The 25,666-nt window shown below is 37.3% G+C and overlaps 1 protein-coding gene across 3 annotated transcripts in view; it reads right to left on the bottom strand.

Annotated features, from left to right (window-relative positions):
* Positions 1 to 23,760, bottom strand: part of epc1a (enhancer of polycomb homolog 1 a) — a 38,015-nt gene extending 14,255 nt beyond the window's left edge. The window contains exons 1-4 of one of the 3 annotated variants that reach the window (XM_084434044.1): positions 23,387 to 23,760; positions 6,252 to 6,411; positions 2,518 to 2,663; positions 309 to 515 (exon numbers count right to left, since the gene is read on the bottom strand). In XM_084434044.1, the coding sequence (XP_084290170.1) occupies positions 309 to 515; positions 2,518 to 2,663; positions 6,252 to 6,351 (453 nt within the window). In that variant the 5' untranslated portion in view covers positions 6,352 to 6,411; positions 23,387 to 23,760. Of the gene's footprint in view, positions 1 to 308; positions 516 to 2,517; positions 2,664 to 6,251; positions 6,412 to 7,551; positions 7,671 to 19,738; positions 20,186 to 23,386 lie in introns of those variants that run through there. The other 2 variants (XM_084434043.1, XM_084434045.1) reach the window with 2 other exon arrangements.
* Positions 23,761 to 25,666: the final 1,906 nt, after the last annotated feature.

Here is a 25,666-nt window from a genome sequence, read left to right as displayed (position 1 = left end):
TAAAATTAAGCATGATATTAAAAGGCTGTCTGGAACACTCTATTGTACTATAAAAGCATACTAAACATTTACGACAGACTCGGTCTTAAGTTCACCTCACATGGCTGTCTAGCATTGACCAGTTATTAGATGTTGTACTTACAAAACTGTGTGGACATCAAAGAAAAAAACTAAAGCGACAAATACGGATCGATCAAAGTGACTGCTGTATTGAGTTGCTTTCATCTGTCCAGTCCGTCAGAGGATCAGCATTAAAGGATTTAGAATAAAACATCGATAGGGCCACAGCTCTGACTAGGACCGCTCACCTTTCTCGTCTGCATCTTCTCGGTCCTGCGCCTGAAGGCCACGTAGGGGTCACTGGTACTGGATCCGTCCCGCCTTTCCTGCTTGATAGTTGGGATGAGGGATCCATTTTTACACAGTTTCCTCTTTCTGCTCCAGTACTCAAACACCTCCCTGATCAGATCGTCATCTTCCTTTAGTAAAAGCTTCGCTTCCTGTAGGGTCACCAGCTGTGGTACAGAAAAATGTAATTAATAATAATACTAATACTAATAAAACATTATATAAAAATACAAAGATTAAATGAATAAATATAACGACAGACCAATATAAATAAATATACACTATAGTTCAAAAGTTTGGGGTTAGTAAGATTAAGTAAAAACAGTAATACTGTGCATTATCATTGCAATAATTGGTTTTCTATTTGAATATATTATAAGTGTAATTTATTCCTGTGATGCAAAGCTGAAATTTCAGAATCATTACTCCAGTCTTCAGTGTCACATGATCCTTCAGAAATCAATTCTAATATGTTGATTTGCTGCTCAAGAAACATTTCTTATTATTATCAATAGTTCACCCAAAATCTGTATATAATCATTTACTCAACTTTGTGTTGTTGCAAACCTACGACTTTCTTATGTTGAACACAAAATAAGATATTTTGAAGAATGTCGGTAACCAGACATTCCAATATCATCTTTTGTGTTCAACAGAAAAAAGAAACTCAAAGGTTTGGAACAACATAAGGGTGAGTAAATGACCATTTTAATTTTTGGGTGAACAATCCCTTTAATATTTATGAAAACCTTTCAGGATTCTTTGCTGAATAGAAAGTTCAAAAGAACAGCATTTATTTGAAATATAAATCTTTTGTAATAATGTAAATGTCACTTGATCAATTGAATTCATCTGTGCTGAACAAAAAAGAAATTCTGGAAAAAAGTTAAAGGGGTCCCATAATGCTCTTTTACAAAGTCACATTACATTATTAAAGCACCTCTCTCCCCAGTCTGTCCCGAACGCAGTGTTTAGTTCTGATTTCGATGAAGCCCGTCCTTCCAAAATATAAAATGTGCTGTGATTGTTAGCTGGCTCAGTGTGTTGTGATTGGCAGCGCTTAGCGAGTGTTCAGGAAATGTCCCGCCCCTCCATAAATGCGAGTTCTGCTCTAGTGTAAATACAAAGGATGGGGGCAATTTCAAACCAGATTCAGACCCTGACAATGTTAAAAAAACAAGAGGAGCATCCAGAACGGATTTCACGCAAGGAGTTCAAGCACGGATTTCACAGGACGTTTCAGAGTGGTATGTTTTTCTTGTACATTATAGGTACGATGTTATCCACCATTTAATCATGATATTTTTTGGAAAACTATGGTTTATACAAACAGTAACGATCACAAAAACATGGTTAATTTTCCTAAGGGGCAGTGAACAGCCTTAGAAAAGATACTAAACAACACTATCAACACTAATGTTGGCTAGCAGGCGAGTGTAGCAACAACATAAAACGTATAATTAGAACTGTTAATAGAAAACGCAACTTAGATTTTCCCGACAAAGTAGAAACTGCTCCGTTTCAGGAGAAGCTTGTGTGTGTATAGCCTGCATCGTGTTTCTGGAAGCTGTTCAGGAACAGTGTTTAAAATAAATTTGACACATTCTAAAGTTCGTCAGCCATAGAAAGGTCAAACAAACGAGTTGTGGAAAAAACAGCGTCTCTTTGACATAGCAGCCGCTCATCCAGGTCTCGCCCGCTTTTCTGCGTATTCCGTGGGCGGGGAATATTTAAATAAGGAACATTATGACTTCTTGTTCTAGTTCTTGTTCTAGGAAAGTGGATTGTGATAAATAAAATGTCTCCCTTTGGAGTGGACATTGAGCTTTGTAACCTTGCAGACCTTTTTAATGCTCAAACAGCAACATTATACACTACCTAAAGTTGAAAAAAAAGTGAAAAACCATAATAGGACCCCTTTAATAACACAATATATATTTAAAGATGATCAGCATTAGCTAACAGCTGTTCGTCTTTTAAATGTTCTACTTCTATTTGGACTTCTAGTTTAAGCATTCCACACAGACATCCAGAATTCAGACAGAGAGGTTTAACAGAATCAATTCAGTTTTTAATTTAAAGTTTTGAGCGTCACTGTCTGAAATCCCCAAGGTTTTTTTTATTTTTTATATGCAGTTCACATTATAAGCGGTGAATCTTTTTAATAACCTGCTGTCCGCTGCCTTTCTCTAATCTGTCAATCATCTCCTCGAACTGCAGGGCCTCCACCTCCAGCTTCTTTTTCAGCTTATTCACAAAAGCATCATCCTCCGAGTCCAAATCGTAGTCCGGCTGCTCCGTATCCAGACTGAAAGCTGTGGAGAGAGACACTGGAGGTTAAACAAGCTCAAACAAAGCTTTGGTCTCCTTTCTGATTTTAGCTTTATGTTTAAAAGTCTTTGTTCGTTTTAGGGATGCACCGCAATTTCGTCTGCCGAAAATTCTCTTTTTTGTGCGAAAGAGAAAAAAGGGCGAAAATATAAGCCAAAGATATGCCGCCCCCCCGCCCCTCAGTGTTCGGTGATCAGGTTTCACACTCTCGCAAAGCATATTTTGATGAGCGGCTCCGCTTTTCCGCTCTATGTGTGCACCGCGCTCTCCGTTCCATGTGTGTGTGTGTGTGTGTGGGCGCGCTGTGCTCTCTGCTCAATGTTACCCTCCATGATACTGTGCGCTCCACTCATGTTCTGATCACGCTCACCGGAAAAGCAAAGTCCGCTCAAATAACGTGCCAATATGAAACTTCTCTGTAGTAGACTTCTGTTTGCAATTGCCCTACTGTGCTGTAACATGGTATAGCCGTGCTGGGCAACGCTGCTAAAATGACTCTACCTTCTCGTTCACTGATCCACTCCCTGCCACCAGCTCAAATGCTCTGACAATAATAGTTTTCTAGTACTATATTTTATTTTGATAATTAGTCAAAAAAGAAATCTGTTATCCGAGTCTGTTGCATATAACTGAATGAACTGATATTTAATAATATTTTAATATAGGGCTATGTTACTTTGTAAGTGTGGTTATTTTATTGGCTTGTTTTTTTTAATTCAGATTCAGTAAAATTATTGCATTTAATTAAAAAGTCTTATAATAATAATAATAATAATAATAATAATACACTTATACAAAGATAAGAAATTAATAATTATCTTAAAGTAATTTCCGGTTTCGGCCAAGAATTTTAATTTCGGTGCATCCCTAGTTCGTTTATGTTTTGAATGTTCCTCGAGTCTGACAATATGGCCACTTTTTTATTCTTTGAAGGTTTCATCAAGGTGCAATTTTGTTTTGTTTACATCATCGGAAGCCTTTTGCACAGATAAATTGCAAGCACTAGCCAGTTTAAAAGAGCATGAGGGAACATGCGTTTAATATTCAAAGGAACAGGATTTTGTTAGTCAACTGTTTTTGACTACTCCACTCAGCAAACCTATGCACATTACTAAGCCAGACAAAAAGGTTTATGTACAATATCACGACTTTTACTGTACAACACTGCAACATTCACCGGTACGAGTAAGTCAATGGGGTCCATCAAATGTTTGGTTTCCGACATTCAAAATATCTTTTGTGTTCAGCAGAAGAAAAATGATTTGAAACAACTTGAGGGTGAGTAAATGACAATTTTCATTTTTGAGTGAACTATCCATTTAAATAAAGCGTGAATGATCGGGAATCGGCATTAAAATCATGAAATTGGTAGTCGTATCGGCTGAAAAAATCCTGACCGGAGCATCCCTATCTTCTGTACAACCTTTCACAGACTAATTTCTCTATATGGGCAACCACTTTGTTGCATGATAGTCTATTATTATGGTAGCATCGATTTCAGATTTACTGGCTCCTAAATGGCACATAAGACTTTGTCCAAATTAAGCTCCAGTATGGACCAGACTGTCTCTGAAAAGTCAGAAAACCCAAGAGATGTCTCTTAAACACACTTCCCCATCTGAACAGTGTTCCCAGTGCCTCATCCTCACTTCCACTTTCCCTCCCCCTTCGTGTCTGGTGTGTGTGAGAGCGTGTGCTCAGACACTCTTTGACAGCAGGACACCTCCTGCTCCTATTACAGACACCCCAGGGGCCGCCAAACTCACTTAAACTCGACCAGTCACTCCATCTACCCCATAACACACACACACTCAAGATAGACGAAACAGCCAGGAAATTAAGTCATGTCAGTTAAATATTAACTACCCCACACAGCGAACCTATTCAAACTAAACCAGACTAAGCGGCATCTAAGAACATGGCACACATTAAGTAGCCTATATCAACAAATCATTTACTGGGAAAGTACGAAGTTACAAAAAATTAGGGCTGTCACATCTCCTCGATTCAATTAGAGTACTCGATTTAAAAAAAAAAACGGACGAGAATCCATGAATCGCATTATTAGACCTTTTTCTAAGGCTGCACAATGTATTAAAACCATTACATACTACAGCATAGATAATGTTATTGAGTGAGTGCTTAATTTATTTGCATGCGTGTAGGTTACGTGCGTCTCAGTTCACAGATGCTGCTCCACATGAACTTATTCACATGCGTGGAGCGCGTCTCAAACTCCCATCTCTGCATATGCTGTGAGTTTGGGTTGCTTATAACGTTCATCTGGGAGCACAATGTGTGCCATTTCATCAGATTTGTAAGGTGAATCATTTACAAACCTACGGCAACACAGGAGAATACATCATTATACGTTTCTAAACATGTGAACCGTTCATCACGATTTGCATGTTTTGATGTCCACATTTTCTTATTCAAGAAATTACAGTGGCTGTAGCATTTCTATTTTAAAGAAGTTGCCAAATTTTCAAGTTAACACTTGAATTCAATATTGTTTGGCAAATATTAAACAAGGATTTGATCTACTTTAAAGTGTAACACCAGGCTGTTGCATGCAAATCAGGGCAAAAATCTGAGCAAAAGTCAAAGTGTATTCCAGCCGTGACTCATCAATAGGGCTGGCTGTATTGAATTCGATACTTTTTATGCCCCGTTCACACTACAAACGACACGATGCCATTCATTTCAATGGGGAGCGGGCGATTTCCGGCGACCGGATGGGGCGTGTCTGGCGACGCGACAAAGTTGAGATCTGTTTAACTTTATGCAAATGAAGAGCGACTTTCGGGAGCGACATCCAATCGCCAATAGGAGTGGAGCGCGCGTGATCCTTCTCCGCTCAGCCCCTGCCCCTGGCCCTGCAGTGCATTGACGTAGATACACATTGCATTTTGCAATGACAAAAATCGCCTTTTGTTTATCGTTCATTTTCATGCTTCACCTCAGCCTTTTTTATGTACTGAGTCTATTTATATTTAGTATTTTCCCTCCAGAATGTTTGTTTTTAGCGGCAAGAAAACTGATTCGCTGTCATTGGATGTCATTCATAAACATTACTAGGCAACCAGTAGTGGGAACGCCCACTAGCGACCTCATCGCCAACCACTGGCGACATGCAGCGACAAAGTCGCTTGTAGTGTGAACGGGGCTTTAGGCACCGACCGAAATGCCTCGATACAATCGAGTATCAAAAAATGTCTTGTTCGGTACCATATTTCGAACCAATGCCGCATGATTGGCTGTGGCAAAATAAAGGAAACACACTAGTTTACGCCGGTTATGCCCAGAGACGTGGCTCACACGTGAGGCTGTAATGTGCAAGCGTCCCATTCCCCATAGATGGAAAAGATAAAAAGTGTGGCTACATTTCACCAGGCTCGATGCCGACAGCGTGCAATGCAATATTTGCGACAATATAATTGCTGCCAAGACCGGCAACACAACAAATCTGATATAAGATACATAAGAGCAGAAAGTTTTTCTCAAGTCGGTTTAAAAGGGTTAAAGAAATACTCCCTTCATTTGTTTATGCTCATTTACATTTGTGTACTCACGCTGTAAGTGAATGAGCTGCTTTGGCATCTTGAAGTCTCCGGGGTAAAGCGAGTCATAGTAGGCGATGTTGCTCTCGGCCTCTGGGACAGGAATCACCATGTTATCCCTCTTTTCTCCGTACACCTGCTGGGCGGAAATCGCCCTCTGGAGATGGTGTTCCTATGGCAAGCATAAACAGAGACATATGCTTCAGGAAACATTCCCATTCACAAAGTAGAGGATCATATTGAACCAAAAAAAAAAAAAAAAACGGCTCTTAAAATAATGTACAAAAGACTATTTTGTCGCATTGTAAAGTCTGATTAATTTTAATTTCGAAAGTTATAATAAATAAACAAGAAAAATGAACCACAATATTCAGAAACGGTTGTTTATAAACACTTTTCAAATTGTACCGAATGAATCATTAAAGACTCAAATCAAAAGAACAAATAGTTTCGAACAGACCGTCATTAGCGGTTACGTATCGCAGAACAACATTGCCATTTGCCAAAGATATTTACAAAACAGTTGACAATATGCAGAAGCAGCATGGGATAGTGTTCAAAATACAAATATTTTGATCGTCATCATGACCAGCTTGATTCCAAACAATTCACAACATCATTTTTTCCACAAAGATGATACAAACACGCCGCAGTAATTCAATCTTTCTCCCGGTAAACCCCATTTATACAAAAACCTGTGCTGACTCAGAAGAGGCAATGCAAGAATCCTTCAAAAACAAAGCCAGTTTGGTCTTTGAGCATCTAACCTGGTCATTACAACAAAACTACACTCCATTTGTGCTTTTCTTTACCTCCCCTATGAATTTGTAATATAGATCAGACCACAAAAGAGATGAGCTGTGGTTTCAGAGAAAATGGCAAAACCATTTTAATGCAATAACCTCAACCGGTTTTCAGAAACCTCCCTTAAATAAGTAGGCCATAAACAGGCTTCGTAAAACATAAAATAAATCTGCTCTAAAAAACACAAAAGAGCAGAGTCTCCAAAAATACTCCAAATCATTTGGCCAGTTCGCCTGACGTCATGCACCCCAGGAGCTCATCTGAAATGATTACACTTGGCATGAGGAAATAAAATAATAATAAAAAAACATTACGCATGATAGCCTAGAAGCATTTCACCAGAGGAGCTCAAACAAACTTGGTGACGTAATAGCAGTAAGAAAGCAAACAAAATGTCCATTTGCTTAAAGTTAACATTGTGTTCCTGCCAGCCATAGTTTAAAAACTAACTTTCAATAGTTTATTAGTCACAACTCTCTTTCTCTCGCTCGCTCTCTCACACACACACCTCGTCTTAAATGACTCAGCTGCGAGCCCTCATTGAAAGGTCTCTCGAAAGGAGGCAATTATCACCAGACAAAAGCCAGACTTCCTTTGGCACAGTCCTCTGAATAACCTTCGGATTGCAAATGCTCCCCCTGCCGAGGGTGACCCCGTCACTGACCTTAGAGGATCATAATTACAAACAGATGAGGGGAGAGAGAACAAAATGGTCATATAAAACACACAAAAAAAAAGCTCTGAAAGAGACCAAAACACGATCTCCAAGTGTTTATAACTAGGATCTCTTGTGAGCAAATCCTGATTATGGAATCAGACAGCCATATTTTGAAGTTCTTTTCAGGAGGTATTTCAAGTAAATATTTTAGGTCAAAGGGGTTTAGCTGACAAAAAAAATTACTTGTTTGATTTTTTTTTTTTAATGACTGAAGCTTGACATTCACATTATGTAACAAAATACTTTTTCTAAACAAAACAATGCAATGTCTGAAGCCATACATGTCTTGTTTTTTTTTTTTTACCGCACAGTGGACTTTTTGTGGTATTAACTAGGAGTGAAACGGTTCAAATTACTCACAGTTCGGTTTAATGGTCATGGTTTCGGTACTAAAAAGGGGAGTAAAAAAATAAATAAAGAAAATAAGGACAAATAGGCTAATCTATCTACAAGCAACGGCACAAATAAATACAATAGAGCAAAGATACAAATAAAATAAACAGTGCTTTTCAGGTATCTAAAGCAGTTTTCAGGTATAGAAATTGAATAAAGTAATCACATGTAAAGAATTGAAACACTGCATGTTTCACGGTAAAGATTAATCCTTATTAAAGTTAGAAAAGCTATTCAGTCAAGAGCAGTGAGTGATTTCCTTGGTGGATTATTGTCTGGATTACAGATAATACAGACTCAAAGACTCGATATTGTTGCAAATATTGCATCGCACACTGTTGGCATCGAGCCTGGTGAAATGTAGCCACATCTTTTATCTTTTCCACATCTTTTCCATCTATGGGGAATGGGACGCTTACACACTACAGCCTCACGTGTGGTATGAGCCACATCTCTGGGCATAACCGGCGTAAACTAGTGTTTTTCCTTGATATCTCGCCACAGCCAATCATGCTGCATGCTTACTGGCTCACTGGTGTTCAAGCACAAGACTGGAAAGAGAACTCAATATAATTGCGCAAGTTCTCATTCACGTCTTCTTGGGCTTGAATGTTTAAAATGGCAAGGCTTAAAAACAAGCGCAAATGAGTGCGTTTAAACACAGATTGCAATGTGTGCTGTTCAGGTGTCAGCAGCACTATCAACACCCAGGAGATGACGGTGTAAATGACTGGTCATGTTTGAGCATATGGCACAAGGTTTACAAAGAGTGACTGTGATGTCCTGTGTTATAACTGTATTGGGAAGCCAAAATGCGTTTCAATTGACAGAAACATGTATTCGCGGAACTCTACCTGATTTACACGTTATTTTCAACAAAACGTATGCGTTGCCTGATTTCAGATTAAACGCAGTGCAAGTGTGTGCCGAAGAGTGTGTGGAGACCGAAACAGTTTGATTTTTTACAGAGAACCGTTACACCCCTAGTATTAACTCACTGTAGAGCAGAACATACTGATTGACACATTGCTACCATTGCATGGTATAGCCTACAACATCATATCGCCCTGCTTTAACACCATTACTTCAATCTAAAGACAATGGAGCGTAAAGCCCAAATCCACAAGACCAGGATCATCGAATCATCATAAACTGTGACCTGCTGTTGGCCTGGCTGATCCAGGATCAGAACTTATTTTGCTTCAAAAGAACCACATTCAGACATAAGCATATTACATACTAGCATGGGGCTTTTTCATGTCTGACGCCGACATCTAGAGCGCAGGATGACAGAAATAATGCATAGACAGACATAATACAATTTAAATGGCAATGACACATATAGCCAAATCGTTGTCCTATTGGTGGCGGGGCTTTTTTACTTAGGCATATGCTTGTTTATTTGACCATTGTTTACACATTTAAATACGCCACGTTAATAGAATGCCATTTCATGCACGAGATGCTGCAAAAGATGCGTCGTGAGCACGACGTCTTTGGCGTGCTTGCATTGATAAACAAATGAAAAGCGCAATGGAGTGGAAAAACTGTATATTGGATTCATGCATTTGGTCTTAATGTGACAGCAACCTAATATTCCTGCTCTCTGTTTTTAATGTTAATCTGAGTCTGAGGAGGGGCGGAAGAAACAACTCTCTCCAATATTATGAATTTGGACTAGGGTTGCAAAATTCTGGGAATTTTCAAAGATGGAAACTTTCCATGGGAATTAATGGGAATTTAAGGGAATTAACAGGAATTTATGGGAATAAACGGGAATAAACTGGGAATTATCAAAGTTGAAGGTTGGCTCTCCATAGGGAACTTAAATATAGTTGAGGAAAGTATATTTTAGCATAATCTTGACTAAAACAAACAGATGCCATTCAAATACACTTGAATATCCATGCCATTCCTCAATCACATGCACATAGCACACTGCTTACTGCATGGCTATTGAGACCACACCCCCTACTGGCACTGTGCATGCCTCCATCACATGTACAGAAGCCCAAAGCACAAGACTATTGAAGGCACACATTTGAGCCTGTGGACTAAACAAAGTGAAGTAAGTTTTGATGATATTATGGGGAAATATATTTATTAAATGTTTAAATTGCAAATATCACATACAAATGTATTCATCTAGTAGATAGCAAGCTGATAAGTTAGATGCTAAATAAGATAGCATAACTTATTTACCACATAAGTAGGGCTGGGCAGTATGACGGTATCGTTACCGCGGAAGAAAATGTCAACGTAACAGATTTTTTTAATCCGTGTATACCACGACATGTAAATAAGTAGGCGTGGTTAACTCACGTGCAGCGTGCGTGAGACTGAGACACTGATATTCAGTGTTTCCCCTACCATTATATAAGGGGGGCGCCCCGCCCTCCTAACGGCTCCCCCCGCCCCCCTTGGAGGTCAAGTAAATTTGATTTGATTTTCTTTATAGCGATAGATTACAATTTGTTATTTTATAAAAAAAATAAAACCTAAATGGCCCTTAAGTAATATGTTATTTATCTTATTTCCACGATGGCATGTCTTTTCTGTCTGTGTTTACAATTATCCCAATGAGTGCGCACACTCACACACAAACAAACACTTGCGTCACATACAGTTGAGCACTAGCGGACAGAGAGCGCGCGGCTGGAAATGTGTCGCTGAACTGAAGATGGCAACACTCGTCTCGCTCTACTGCGAGTAGCAGCCGGAGTAGCTCTCCTGCTCCAAGTCTAACGCCCGTTTCACATATATTTCGTTTGCGGTGAGTATTTTTTTTCCGTACCCATGTTAACAGAGCTTTCACACTGCACGAGGATGCAGTCCGTCGATGATCGATCTGTTCCAGTTGCGGTGCGTATACAGCAGTGCAGAGATCGTTTCTGCACCGAGTCTATTTCTGCTGTGCTGCAAACGCTGAATTAAAGTGACAGCGCATGTTTCGTGGTCAAAATGAACACCGATTGACCAGAAAATGTAGTAATTTCACCATAAGTGCGATTAATTAAATAAAATGTAGTAATCTCACCATAAATTTATTTAATTAATTACTACTTTTTTCACTTTAAGACTGAGTTAAAGCAAGGAAAACTACAATTTACCTCAACAAGGCGACATAATGAACAACACTCGTCTTATTCGTGGAGGTGGAAAAACAAGTTCTTTGTGACATGCAAGATTTATTGTATTAAAATTTAAATACAAAAGATTTTAATATAAGTACATGGTTAAATATTTTACCACTTGCTTGAGCAACTTAATATATAATTATATAGAAGTAATGTATTGAATAATACATTGTTTAAATTGTGTTTACGTGAACGCGCGTTCACAGCAGTGGTGCGTCTGACAGGATTATTCTCTCCAATAAATGCATCATAGAAATAAAAACTTCTCATAAAAAAAGCACATTTAAAATTTATATATATATTGGTTAGTATTTATAAATCTTTTTTTAGTTGTTAGTTAAAAAATAAAACTGTTTAAGCTCTGGTCCATTAATATTAACAAATACTTCTATAAATTTAACAAAGGTTATTTGCAAAAGTCAATTTTAAAAAGATTTAAATATGTTTATTTATTTTTTTAAAGAGATATCTTATGTTAACATTTTTTAACTTTTACAAACCATTACCCTCCCAGACAACCAATTTATGTGACAGATAGATAGATAGATAGATAGAGATAGATAGATAGATAGATAGATAGATAGAGATAGATAGAGATAGATAGATAGATAGATAGATAGATAGATAGATAGATAGATAGAGATAGATAGATAGCGTCTGTGTCAATTTTCCCCAAACCAACCAACCAACCCAGCCCCCCCCCCCCCCAAACCTGTAAACCTAGGGGAAACACTGATATTTGTCAAAGAAACATGAATAAAGGCCAAGAGGATCCACAAAAGGAATTACGTTTTCAAAATTAACGTGATATTTTCGGGGGGGGGGGGGGGGAGGCGCAGAAGTCAACTAGAGCAGTGCAGCACACTGAAAGTTTGACAACAAGTTCATATATCAATATTCTAACGAATAGAAATAACCTTAAATAATGTATCTATCCGTCTCTTATGTACAGTTACTTTCAGAGTGGATGCGCAAGCGGTTGCCGTGGTAATATTTCCAAAATTCCCCAGCTTAACTTCCCATGGAAATTTACCGGAAATTTTCCGCCCCTTTGCAACCCTAATTTGGACTGCAGTACACATTTCAACCGCTAGCTGTCAATATTACATACGGCACCTTTAACAATATTTGAAATATATAGGAGTAAGGCTAGTAGTTTTTGCTGCCACTTTATTTAAGGTAATGGGTCAAAAACACCCAAAACAATAACTGGCCCTATTTTATTTTTATGTATTTATTGCTTTCTTTGTGATTGCGCCAAACATGTTCAAATTGAACCACTGGCCTGACAGTAGGAAAAAATCCTTAGTGTTGAGCCCGGACTGCTGTTTGAAGCAACAATGCTAATCTTACAGAACATGCCGAGTCATTTACAAAGTCCTGGCATTCTGTCAGGGAACTAGAGAGAAACAAGCATGTCAAACTTGTCTGGAATGCCGCCATGACCTCTAGCCTAGTCGACACACCGGAATGACGCTGGAAGGAGGAAACCATCATCTCTGGGAAAACCAGCTTGCTGGATTGTTGTTTTTGCCAAAGCAGACACATCTGCCAATCGTACAAGGCCCTGCATAGGCTACAAATATAGCCTAGTCTAAACCAAGGGTGCCCAATCCTGCTCCTGCCGATCCACTGTCCTGCACAGTTCATCTCCGACCCTAATCAAACACACCTGAAGCAACCAATTAAGGTCTTCGGGATCACTTGAAAATGAAAGGCAGATGTGTTTGATTAGGGTTGGAGATGAACTGTGCAGGACAGTGGATCGGCAGGGGCACCCCTGGTCTAAACAATAACCACAAATCACATTACTGAAAATGAAGCATCATGCTTGGCAACTGTGATGAAAAGACAAATAAATGTGAATAAAAATAAATTCATTACATGATTATCCAACTGAGCTCAAAATCGCAGACAATTAAAAATAGCAGTTATGCAGTTCCACTTGTTGCCACTAGAGGCACTAAAACACCTCACCACAAACTACAAACACTGCTACGTAAAATAAGCGTGTAACCTCCATCTTGGACTGCACACAATTAGCTCTTTTGAAAGCCAACTGAACACATATCTGCACCAAACAACTGCTAAAATATTGACGATTTCATGTCAAATGTTCGTTCAAGCAGGTAGACCCATTGCTAACTCTATTGCAATTCTGTTTAGTGCTGATAGCACAGAAAAACAGTAACAATTATTGTACAATCAGTCATTTCATGACGGATGTTGAGCAAAATCCTGTTGGCACAATGACATGATTTACAAACACGGTCAATGTGCAGGTGAGACATTTGCAATATCTACACAAAAACTAGCTGTGTTCAAGGGTTAGCCTACATGAGTTGAGATTTAGAAGTAAACCAGCTACACCAGATGAATATCCAGCATCAGCACGCGGAAAACATTTATTTAACGAACGTTAGTTGACAAAGGAGGAGGAATTTGCGGCTTTCACTGAGGTGTCAGGTGACAAAATAAAGCCTCTCTTCTCTACTAAATGACAGCTACCTGCAAAGAAACAGTCTAAAAATAAACTTCTTTCTTTAAGAAAATTAGAGGCAAACTCAAAATGACATCGTAAAAGGAAATTCAGAGAGATTTGTGATGTCTTATGCATGTCACACAAGGTTTATTTGGGGTGCGGCAACAAACATTTCAGGTGCATTAGGGGAATGCAATATAAAGATTTTAGACTGTGAATGATAAAAATGTTCCAACATACTGTAAAGCGCGATGTACATTCACATCCCATTTGACAACACAGCGGCAGGTTTACGCTTGCATGACATTTCAGTTTTTCAACCATCACAAAAGTTTAGTATTATTTGCTTGTTTTTTTAAAGCCTTGCCAGGTAAACATTTTTTCGTATGCTATTCTGACATAAGATTTTCTGAGAGTGTACACGAAGCGCACACACAGTAAAAACCTGTCAAACAGAGTAATAAAACAAGTTCTCTTTTGCATCTTATTGCGCTTAAACTGTCAAACACACACAAGGTTTACATAAACAGTCGTTTGTATCTTACAGTCCCTCCAGGATGTCACGATTTTTTTGTGTGATTTTTGCGGTCAAAATGAGTGATTTTGTGGTGGTAATTTCCAGAAATTTGTGAAAGAATTTGCGATTTTTATATTTTATAATTAGGACATCACATTTACCATAATAGTATTATGTCAGATGCACAATAGTCATACATGACACAAATCACAAACAAAATGCATAAAGCTTAGTTTATTTTGGTCTAATCAAATTAACTTTTAAAACAACCTATGGGCAATTTTTCTACCTGACCTATGTAAATATTAACAGCAGGTGTAGTAATTTATACTGTAGAACTGTGTGTAAATCCTGAGTTGAGGGGTCCTGAGCTGCAGAAGGCAACCAGTTACTTATAGTGCGCCGTTTTGCATGGCGTCCCCACTGCGTAGGCTATAGCTACGCAATACAAAGTGACCGTTCGAAAGGGAACTACTCGGTTACTATCGTAACCTCAGTTTCCTGAGAGTAGAGAACGAGTATTGCGTAGCCGGCCGCACTATAGTAACCTGGCAAGTTGTCGCTTAAGTCGTTAAACCTGCTAAAATTGCGTTTTACGGGGACTAATATCACAGACAGAAAAAGAATAATATAGGCTAAGGCCACGCCCCCTTGGCGGGCTCTGACGTGTAATGGCGTGATGCTAGCTCATTGGCGCCCTCGCCATTGGATGTGCAGTTGCCGCAGCACAGCCAATGAGTGAGCCAGACACTCACTGCGCTAGCTGTGCAGCTGCAAAATGCGTTTTACATTATAGGCTTCAGTAAATCGAGGAAAAGAAGTTACCCCTTTTCCCGCAACATCTGTAGCCACGTAAAAATGGATTGAAACTTTAATTAAACTAGAGATATTTCAGTTGGGTGATTATAATTTAATGTTTTGTGAGGTCTTTTTAATTTTTGTGATTATTTTGCGGTTAAATTAGGAATTATGCAGGATCGCAAAAAAAAAAGGCGACATTTTGTTGATTTCGCATTGTATTCAGCGATCGCGGAATAGCGAAAAACTGGAGGGACTGATCTTAAGTAAATGTAAACAGTTCGGATGTGTATCAGTTTATTAGATCCGTGCATTAAGTCTTAAACTGACAGCCGCCTAATAAACCTGCTGTCTGTGTCACTAATGTTAATCAAACAACACTCACTGCACTTGACTGAATAACTTCAGTAGCTTTAATAAGAATCAGCTAGCCTATACATTTAATTAAGGTTTAAGTCTGTGTACTGTTTTCTTGTTATATTTGCTACTGTTACAATGCACTTCTGTACCTGAAAAAAATGAATGCACTATTTAATTTCTTATATTGTATTTTTTTCCTATTATTTGTAGGGTTGTCACAATACCATAAAAAGGTCTTACAATTCTTAACCAGCTGAAGTTGTATCGTGATACCATGCAGTATTGTGTTCATTTATAATTCAAATCTACAAATTAAAAAAAACAAACTTTCATAAATACATAGATGTAGGCTAAATGAAAACAGACCAGATTTTCCTCTGAATACTTCATTAATGAGAATGAATAACTGACTATTGTTACCAATCAAATGAAAACAGTGTAAACTAAATTATTTAAAAAATCTGACAAAAAGTGACATTTAGATGTGGTATTGATGCATTTGCACTGCTATCTTATGAGAATAATGTTTTAAGTATATATATATAAAAAAAAAAAAAAGAAATAGGCCTACTTTTAGATGGTAAACTAAAGCCAGCAGTGTTAATGATTGAGTCGCTGAATCCAATTCGTTAAAAACGACTGCTTCATTCAGGAACAAAGCAAATTACTTTTTATGAATGGCTCGGTAAATCAGTGATTCGCACGATTTGTTCAAAAACACATTCATTCAGAAACAAAACAAAACCAGCACTGTCGAAACAACATTTTTGCCGCATATCATTAAATTTCCAACCCTGACTGGAGAGCAGTATTTATACATAATTAATTTATAATGTTAAAATCACATAATGATGGATGTGATTGAACAGAGCGCAAAGCCGCTATGTTGATGAATGGAATTGCATTTATCTGAATAGTCAACGCAAAGATGTTTCTAGAAACAAACTACACCCTTGCAGGTGGCTACACCTGTTCCAGAAGTGGTCAATTGAGCAACGGATAACTGTGAGGAGGATACATTCTTATATAAAGATATTATGGTATTGATTAAGTGATGCATGAGCTGCTATTTTTTCTAATCATTTCAGACCCTTTCTCTTGATAAGGAGCCCAGAACAACAATAATTATATGACATTTAAAAGATATTTTTGTGCAGAATGCTTATAGAGGTTTGAAGGGAACTCAACTATTGCAAACTAGCTACTTGGTAACCTTTGAAAAAGCAGCCTATCAGAGCACACAGTCAGCACACGCTAATGAAAGCACAATTATAGAGTTATTTATGGTCTCAGAGAGTTCCCACGCTGTTCAGAAAGGAAGTTCTTGCACTTAATAATCACCTCCCAGTATTCACAGTAAGTCCACTAAAATGGTGGTTTGGCCATTAAAATGACAAACAAATCAAATGTGTCCGATACACAAATAAAAGCCACAAAACATATGGCTATATTCTGACAAAGTTTGTGTCAGTGCTTGAAAAACATCTTCGGGGAGGTGTAAAAACTTGTGACCCCCTGACATAACAGCTAGAGAACTAAAACAGACGGTAAATCAGATTAATCCAGCCTTTATGGATCAACAAAACATTTCCTAACCGCTGGGAGAAACCCACTCACATTCCAAACAATCCGTATGTCAGAGCTTTAACCAGTTAGACGCGTCCTACAGTCGATCGCTGTCAGAGAAATTGTCGTCACAAGATTTGAAACGGCTTAAAACTGACATAAAATATCCCCCGTAGTAATAAGAGAGCCTGCACGCATCCACCAACATACAACAAGTGGTACAACGAAACAAAACTAAACTGGTTTTCAATTGTTATTCCAGGAATCACCAGGGCTTGTTGAAAATCAGAGCCTGAGGTCACCCAGACCACCAGTATTAGCCTAAGGCTAGGCTATAAGTTGAGTCGTAGAGAAAATGCACACTTCAAACTAGGGCTGTCACTCATTAACAATTATTTTGGTGATTAAACTAAATAAGTAATCTTTTTTTCTTTTCTTTTTGTGGTAGTAAAAATAGACCCAAGCAAACAATAGTCTTTAAAATGGCTTAAAGTACATATAATAACAAGGAGGCAATAATAATTGGTTCAAATAAAGTATCAAAAGCAAGCAATCATATGGTTTTATTGAACAACATTTTATCAAGTATCGTGACAGCCCTAACTAAAAGTGTCAACCAATGTTTACAGTACATTTACACAACAACGCTGTCTGTCCTTCTATTGACAGCTCCGCAACTATGCTACCACTTTGACACTTCAAAAGGTTCATAAAGAGTTGAATGAATTGAGCGGTTTAGTCCAAATTTTCACTTTACATGATGAGCAGATTTCTGTTTATGTTCGCTGATCACAACTTATGTTAATAAAACCCTCATTTCAATCTTTATCATATAAAGCGATCCAAGTCTCTTCCGAAAATTTGGACTAAACTGCTCAATTCAAGTGGATTAGTTTTACGATCTCATGAACTTTTTGAAGTGACAAAGTGGTAGTTGTGTAGCCTGTCAATGGAGAGACAGAAATCTCTCAGATTTCCTTAAAAATATCTTCATTTGTGTTTCAAAGATGAACGAAAGTCTTATGGGTTTGAAACGACATGAGGGAGAGTAATTGATGACAATAAACTAGGATATCCCTTTAAAAAACAAGCACACTTAAAAACCAGGCCTCTCTATTCCAACGAAAGAGCACAAGTGTGAAAAGGCTCTTGACACCCGAATGCACGCTTCATATTTCACAAGGGCCTCAGGCTTATTTTGTATTTCTATAAAATAAAATAAAAATCTTGCATTAATTGAATTCTTCAAACAGTGCAAACCAATTTAAAAAGAAAAGCTTCTCCTACCAAACAGCCACTCTTTATGACCCTCCACATCAAGCAAGTACAAGAGACACTTGACAAGCTGCTGTCATAGACCACGTTTACATGCAAATCATTTTCTGATGTTTATTCTAATAAAAAGATGCACAGATCCAACCAGTGCAAATCAGAAAAACCAAGAATATTGTCTTCTGGAAATACTAAAGAAGCTCACTCAGGAATTTAACGATCTCACTAATTTTCATTAACATCCTTTACAACACAAAATAATGCAATAAATTGAAAATGTAGGCCTAGGCCATGGTGTTTCTTTTTTAATGTTTGTGAAATGCAAGGTGTTCCACATGACCCCATATTCAGCATGTGCCAGGGGTCTTTTTTTTTTTTTTTTAGATAAAGTAACAAGACTTTTGGCTTATACTGGTTAGGCACTGACATTAATGTGTGTGTGACCAAATTCTGATCAAGATGCATGTAAATCCAGTCAGTGACGCTAGCGGCCCCGGGGGCCTAGTAAGAATGCAAAGAATCTCATTCGGGGGCCTTCGGCTCAGCCTCACTCTCCAAGATTCCCACATCTTTAGACGAAATACATTTTTCATTCATTCATGATTATATGCGTTCAAGGGTTTTCTGTATAGAAATCGCATTCACAAAGAGCAATTTATAGGCGAAAAATATTTTCACAAGCATCACTAGATAGTTTTCTACATAGAAATACCCATGACTTTTCCAAGTGTGGAAAAAACGAGACAATTATTAAATAGATAGCTAATTCAATCAAAATAAGAAAAAGATAATTTTTTATTTATTTACGCAGCCTCAAGCCTCATGTTGTTCAAACCATATAACTTTTAGAAGAACTCAAGAGGAGACGTTAGGCAACATGACAACCTCAGTCACCATTCACGTTCACTGTATGGGAAAAAAAGCATGGAAGTGAATGGGCACTGAGGCTGTCAAGACCTAATATTCTCCGTCTGGCCTTCCCAAAGAAGCAATTTAAGTCACAAAGAATTGGAACAACAACATGAAGGCGAGTAAATTACAGAATTTACATTTTTTACCAAATTATCGCTTTCAAATTCGCTGATTTTTCCAGATTTCCCATGACAGCGGGAATGCCCGCCCTCTGGCTGCCGTTTGTCGCCACTACGGGAAAAAAATCCAACAAAATGTCGGTACCTCCACGGTCACATGACTCCTTTTGTGTTTTGCTGCACGATTCGGGTCCGAACGGATTGACACAACCCTACTTTCACACCGCAAATAGCCATCAAATAAATCCAACTGTATATACCACACTTTAAATTCGGTGCAAACTGCAAACCGGGTCCAAAACACCGTGTAAAACGCTTCACAAACAGTCGGCCATTTTGTTGCATCCAAACCTGCGCAGACTGACAGAAAAAAACAAGTTTGTATCGCAGAAAATCGGAAGTTGCATGGTTAAAATCGTACCGATTCCTCGTCCTTCTCCATGCCTGTGGGCATCTGCGGCACGGCGCGGTTGATGGACGCGTACTCGTGCAGGTCGGGCAGATCCTCGCAGCGGTAGATGGGCAGCGGTTTGAGAGCGTCCAGCGCCCGCGCCCTGAACGACAGTTTACTCATTTTACTCTATAAATCTATCCGATCCCCTCACAATCACCCATAAAACCGCCACAGATCTCATGGAGGAGGGTGGATGGAGTTGGAGAATGAGAAAAAATAATGGAATAGAAGAGATCCAGCGAGGAAAAGCAGAGGCGGGTGTGTGTGTTTTCTCTCGCTGCCTCAGTGCGCCATTCACAACATGGCGGACATTAAAAACTCCTCAGCCGATTGCGTTCTTCCCTCCTCCCTCACAAACTCCCGTGAACGCGCACCTCAGCCATTCCCGCACGGCTCGTGCACGCGAGCGCGGTCACGAAACATGTGCACGCGCACATATATTACACGTATAGGCTAGACCAGTATCAGATATTATTTCATTATTAAGGGGCTTTATTAACCATCCAAACAATGGGCTACACAATGTCATATATTTATGTCACATGCTTCAACTGAATTAATTATCATAGCTGTTAAATACAGGCCAATTAAATCGACACAGTAACTCAATTAACGTACAACAAGAATATCATAACATATCTTATAATACATATGTGCTGTTTGAACACTGGTATTGGTTACATGTTTAGTTTTAGTGCCAATAGGAACACATGCACTCATGAAAATGAACTCTGGGGCATAGCCTAAGTATAACTCTTTATTTCTATGTTTAGCTAGCAGTAGGCCTACTGCTCCATGCCATATTAATGTGCATTTGGTAAATAAATAAACTGATAGGCAATAAAATACACCCATCGTTGCATTTATATGCATTGTCACTTTACAGTTCAACATAGACCTGTTTTCTTTTAGCTTGAAACTTTACAATAATTGCTTCTTTATGTTCCAAACGTGCATTTTGTCAATTATGTTACAATCAGTTTTATCTTGTGTTAGGAGACGGCGCCCTCTTTTGGTCAAATGAAGTTAAACCAAAGAAATTAAGTTGACTTCACGATTTATAAATGCATACTGGAAACTAACAAACCAACAAACACGGTACGAAAAAAGCTTAAAGATAATTCAAAGCCTATTAAGTTGTCCTCCCCCCCAAAAAACATGCCACGCAGTCACCACATTAAATTACACAAAATATGGAGTCAGGCAAAGGAATTGTAGGCTACTATTCAGGCTGAATGGATTATGTTTTACAAGAAAAAAAGTAATTTCCACAAACATAAGAACAAAATGCAGCAAGAATGGCTCAAATGGAAACAAACAACACAATTTATAGCTTTTAATGGAGACTAAAGCCACGTCATCTTCAGTGTATAATGGCTTTCAGAAAACTGCCACACGGTGGTGTAATGCCATAGATAACACACTTCACAGAACAACAGTTTCATAAGGCTGCAAACTTAGAGTACGTGACAACTACAAAAGTTGGTTCCACTTTATTTTAAGGTGACGTAGATACATTGTACTGAGTAGGCTCATATTAATTAACTACATGTAGGGTTACGGTTAGTTGTAATTACGCATAATTTACTGTTATTTTTTACATGTACCACCTTAAAATAAAGTGTCACCCAAAAGTCTGAATGAATCTTTATACAATGAATGACATTTTGACTATAATTTCACACTATCGTTTTTTTGCGCACTAATTAAATAAGTAATAGCCTAAACAGCAAAACGATCTCATCCTGATGACTAAAGTTCTTAAATCGGTAGGCATTATAAGCAAGAGCTTCAGCCTACACCTGTTTCAGACAGCTGTAGATATGCTGTTGTTTGTTTGCTCAACTGTGTTGTTGAAATTAAGTTGTCTGTCTGAAATAAACTAAACTAAACTAAACTAAAAATCGTGCACATGCATCTTAATCTTAATCACTGACCATTATTTTTAATGACGAGACCAGAAACTAGCCTAACAGATGGTAAAGATATCAGAAAGTGAGAAAAAGAGAAGTGAAAATAGGGTGGAAGTGGGCATGCTGAAAGTTGAATATTAAATAATACAATTGCTCATCTGTCAGCAGATAAATAAAATAAAAAAAAAGCTCAATTGGGGCAATATTGTGCTAAGTAACTAATAATAATAAATGTAACACATATAGATCATATCTGCACACCCCACAAAACATTTGCTTGTTGATATGACATTATAAACTGCTTCTGAGCAGGAAGAGGACATGAAACTGAGACGCAGTTTAAAAAGCAGGTCGCCTGAAAGGCCAAACTGTCCTTTTCACTGGGTTTGAGAAAGATAACAAGCAAAGAAACCAAAAACAATATACATGCTGCTTCAAGCAATCCCACCCTGTCATTTAAACTATAATAAGACCATAAAACCTACCATAAAAATCACCCTCAAAGGCCAACCAAGTTTAAGAGTCTGGGCTGTAAAACTTCGGTAGTTTTTAAATCACAAGTACGAGAGACTCATGAAATAGACCGATTTAGAGATCATTTAGGGTGCAACCCAAATGATGGAATCTCAGGTCACATTGTAACATAAATCTTTAATACATACGGCCCTTTTAGTGCGGCATGTTGTCACATTAATGAGTAAGATGCCATAATAGCAATCTGCTGTTTATTGACACTGTTTGAGATGGATTTAAATAAATGATGATGGATTTGTATGCTTCAAATATCACTTCCTCTACATTTCTAGTTCAGCTTTGCATGTCTATTATTTATATAAAGCAAAAATGCAATTAACAGCACAGAGAAATAAAGAAGCTCTGCCTTATATAAATATATGATATTATTTATAATGAAGTTTCTAACTATAGATACAGGATGATTCGTCAGTTTGGTAGTCGAGGCCTCAACTACAATCCAGACAATATATTTCAGTCTAATAAACAGTGATATATTGTGAATAATCATACAAATATCTTCAAACAATGCCACACTAAAGAGTGCAACTCTACAACACTTTTTGTGCAAATCTTCTGAGGAATTTAATTCAAACAAATCCTCAATGAACGCTGAAGAAACACACATAAGCTGAAAATGAAAACATCTTAAAATGGTTTACTAGTTTCAACTGGTCTCTCAGCCTGGCCAAACTGGTTCTCAGCTGGTTTAGCCCTTTAAAACACATCAGGCAGGGAGACCAACAGTTTTAGGCTGGTTTAAGATGTTTTTAGTGGGAATATATATGTATAAAACACATTGTGACTTTAGGTTTTACACATATGAACAATGAAAAAAGTACAATTTCCATTTGTGTTCAACTCCAGAGCTCCCAACAGAAAAAAAACACAAAAAAACTGGCACCAACACAAGAACAACCCTTATTTAAAGAGGTCCATCTTTAACACCAATGCAATCATTGTAATGAGGTCAAACAGAAGGTGGTGCGTTTGGTTTATTATACTGATTGAATATTTTATCCGGCAGAAAATACAGAATAACAGGCCACTAGATGCCAGTTTATTAACATCTAAAGAGCTCTTGACCAAACCAGGAACAACATAATCTGACGTGGAGCTAAAATCTCATAATCCTTCAATCTATTCATAAAAAAAGTTGTCTATAATAACACTGAAAAGAGTAACTCACCAGTTTTTCCACTAGGGTGGATGGTGATAATTCATCTTAAACATGTCAAGACCAGATTTCCAGAGCCATACGAGGGGGATTGGGGAGTTGTGGGGAGAAAAGAGGACGTACAGCAAACGCATGTCTAACTCTACAATCATCTTTTTTTGGAATGAGATCTGGATCATTGTTGCGGCAGAAAATCCGTCTTCATAAACCCGATGATGATATAATAATCCGCGCGCTATGATCACCGACGGCCGCAGCGCGCACAGATCCACTGCGCTTTCACTTTAAATTAAACTCAACACGAGACTGCTGGCAAAAGTACCGACCAAACGTTTGTTTTACGATGAAGTCCAGCTCAGTCCTGAGTCCACAGTCCTGGAAAGATCTGGTTGTTCCACTAAAGGGTTAATAAGTTGCGCGTCTTCATTGGCTGGAGAGAGACAGCGATCACCTGTGGAGAGCAGCGGGGTTGGTCGAGCTCTGAGAGAGGCAGGAAGAGTGCTCGCTTCATACAGGGAAACTTAAAACACACACAGGCATTTAAGTGGACATTTGATAAGTATTTATCACTTTTATTAAGTGTTTTATTTGGATTGTTTTTGTTATAACAAATATTTGTTTTTATTCTAATTTTATATTTGATTTAATTAGTGAATAAACATTTTTGCATATTCATTGGTTGGAAAGAGACACACTGATCATATAGATTATACTGTATTATATATTATAATATATAATATGTTTAAAAAATAATAATAAAAAATAGGCTATATATATATATATATATATATATATATATATATATAAGTGCTATCAAATCATGATTAATCGCATCTAAAATAAAAGTGTGTGAATATGTGTGTATATATATATATATATATATATATATATATATATATATATACAGTACATACATACATTCACATATAATATATATATATATATACATACATACATATACACAGCACACACATATATTTACAAATTATGTCAGATGCGATTAATCGCATCTTACAAAAATGTGTAATATATATATATATATATATATATATATATATATATATATATACACATACATACACACACAAACTTCTATGTTAAATGTGATTAATGACCTATGTCAAACTGATTAATCGCATCTACCAAAAATGTGTGTATGTATATATATATATATATATATATATATACACACATACACATACAAACTTCTATGTTAGATGCTATTAATGACCTGTCCTATGTCAAATTGATTAATCACATCTACCAAAAATGTGTGTGTATATATACATACATACATAGCCTAAAATGGTGAAAAATACTCAAATGAGACACTCCAAATTCTATCCCATTTCTATCCCATAAGGCCTTGAGCCAGTGTTGTTTTAGTATCATTGAGATACTATTATAGTTTTAATTAATATTTTCAATGTTTTTATATTATATTGTAGTTAAATTTTTATTAAGTCTGATGTGTATTTTTGACATTTTTGTTATTATCATTATTGATATTTAAAAAAAAGATGTCTATATAGTTTTTATTAATTTTGATTTCAGATTAAGTTGTATGTTATTACATCAAGTTAAACTAAATGAAAATAAGAAATATTGCCTTGGAAACTAGCTAAAGTGAAATAAGTTTTATGTATCATAATCATATAAAAAAGTAATCATATATATATATATATATATATATATATATATATAGATAGCCTATATATATATATATATATATAAATACACAGTAGAGTCTCTGAATAAAACTGAATGAATGAATCAAACGCAGAATGAAAAGTATGTAATATTTTCTGGGAAGGAACACTCTTGCTGGGTTGATACGGTGTGACTCAGAGTTTAATAATACGAGCCCATCACATACTTGTCTCAACATGTAGTGAAGGCCTTTCATGACTTTTTACACCCACAAAGCACCCCTGACAGGAAATGATCTGCAATTTACCACCCTTCACTTCAATTCCACACATTTGTAATTGTCTGACGCTAGAGTTAAATGTGAGTAATATCGACATGGGTTCCAAAACTCACAGTAAAAATCTTTTATTTTTATGAATGGTTAGGTCAGTGTTGATTTAAAGGGTTTCCTGTTAGCTAAGACTGCCTTCCCTTTTGTATTAAAAATAGTGAATAATCGTAAATACTTATTTTCTTTGTTTAAATTAATTCAAAATCATACAACTGTTTTCTATTTTCTGTCCCTGATCTTATTGGGAACGATTCATTGTGCATGTTATTCCACACAAAAAAAGTTTTTCTTTGTAATCTTTAATAATAATA

The sequence above is a fragment of the Rutilus rutilus genome (assembly GCF_951802725.1).
Source record: "Rutilus rutilus genome assembly, chromosome: 16".
In the NCBI taxonomy this organism is placed as follows: Eukaryota; Metazoa; Chordata; class Actinopteri; order Cypriniformes; family Leuciscidae; genus Rutilus; species Rutilus rutilus.
Note: the sequence above shows the minus strand (reverse complement) of the source record. Positions and strands in the feature narration are given on the sequence as shown.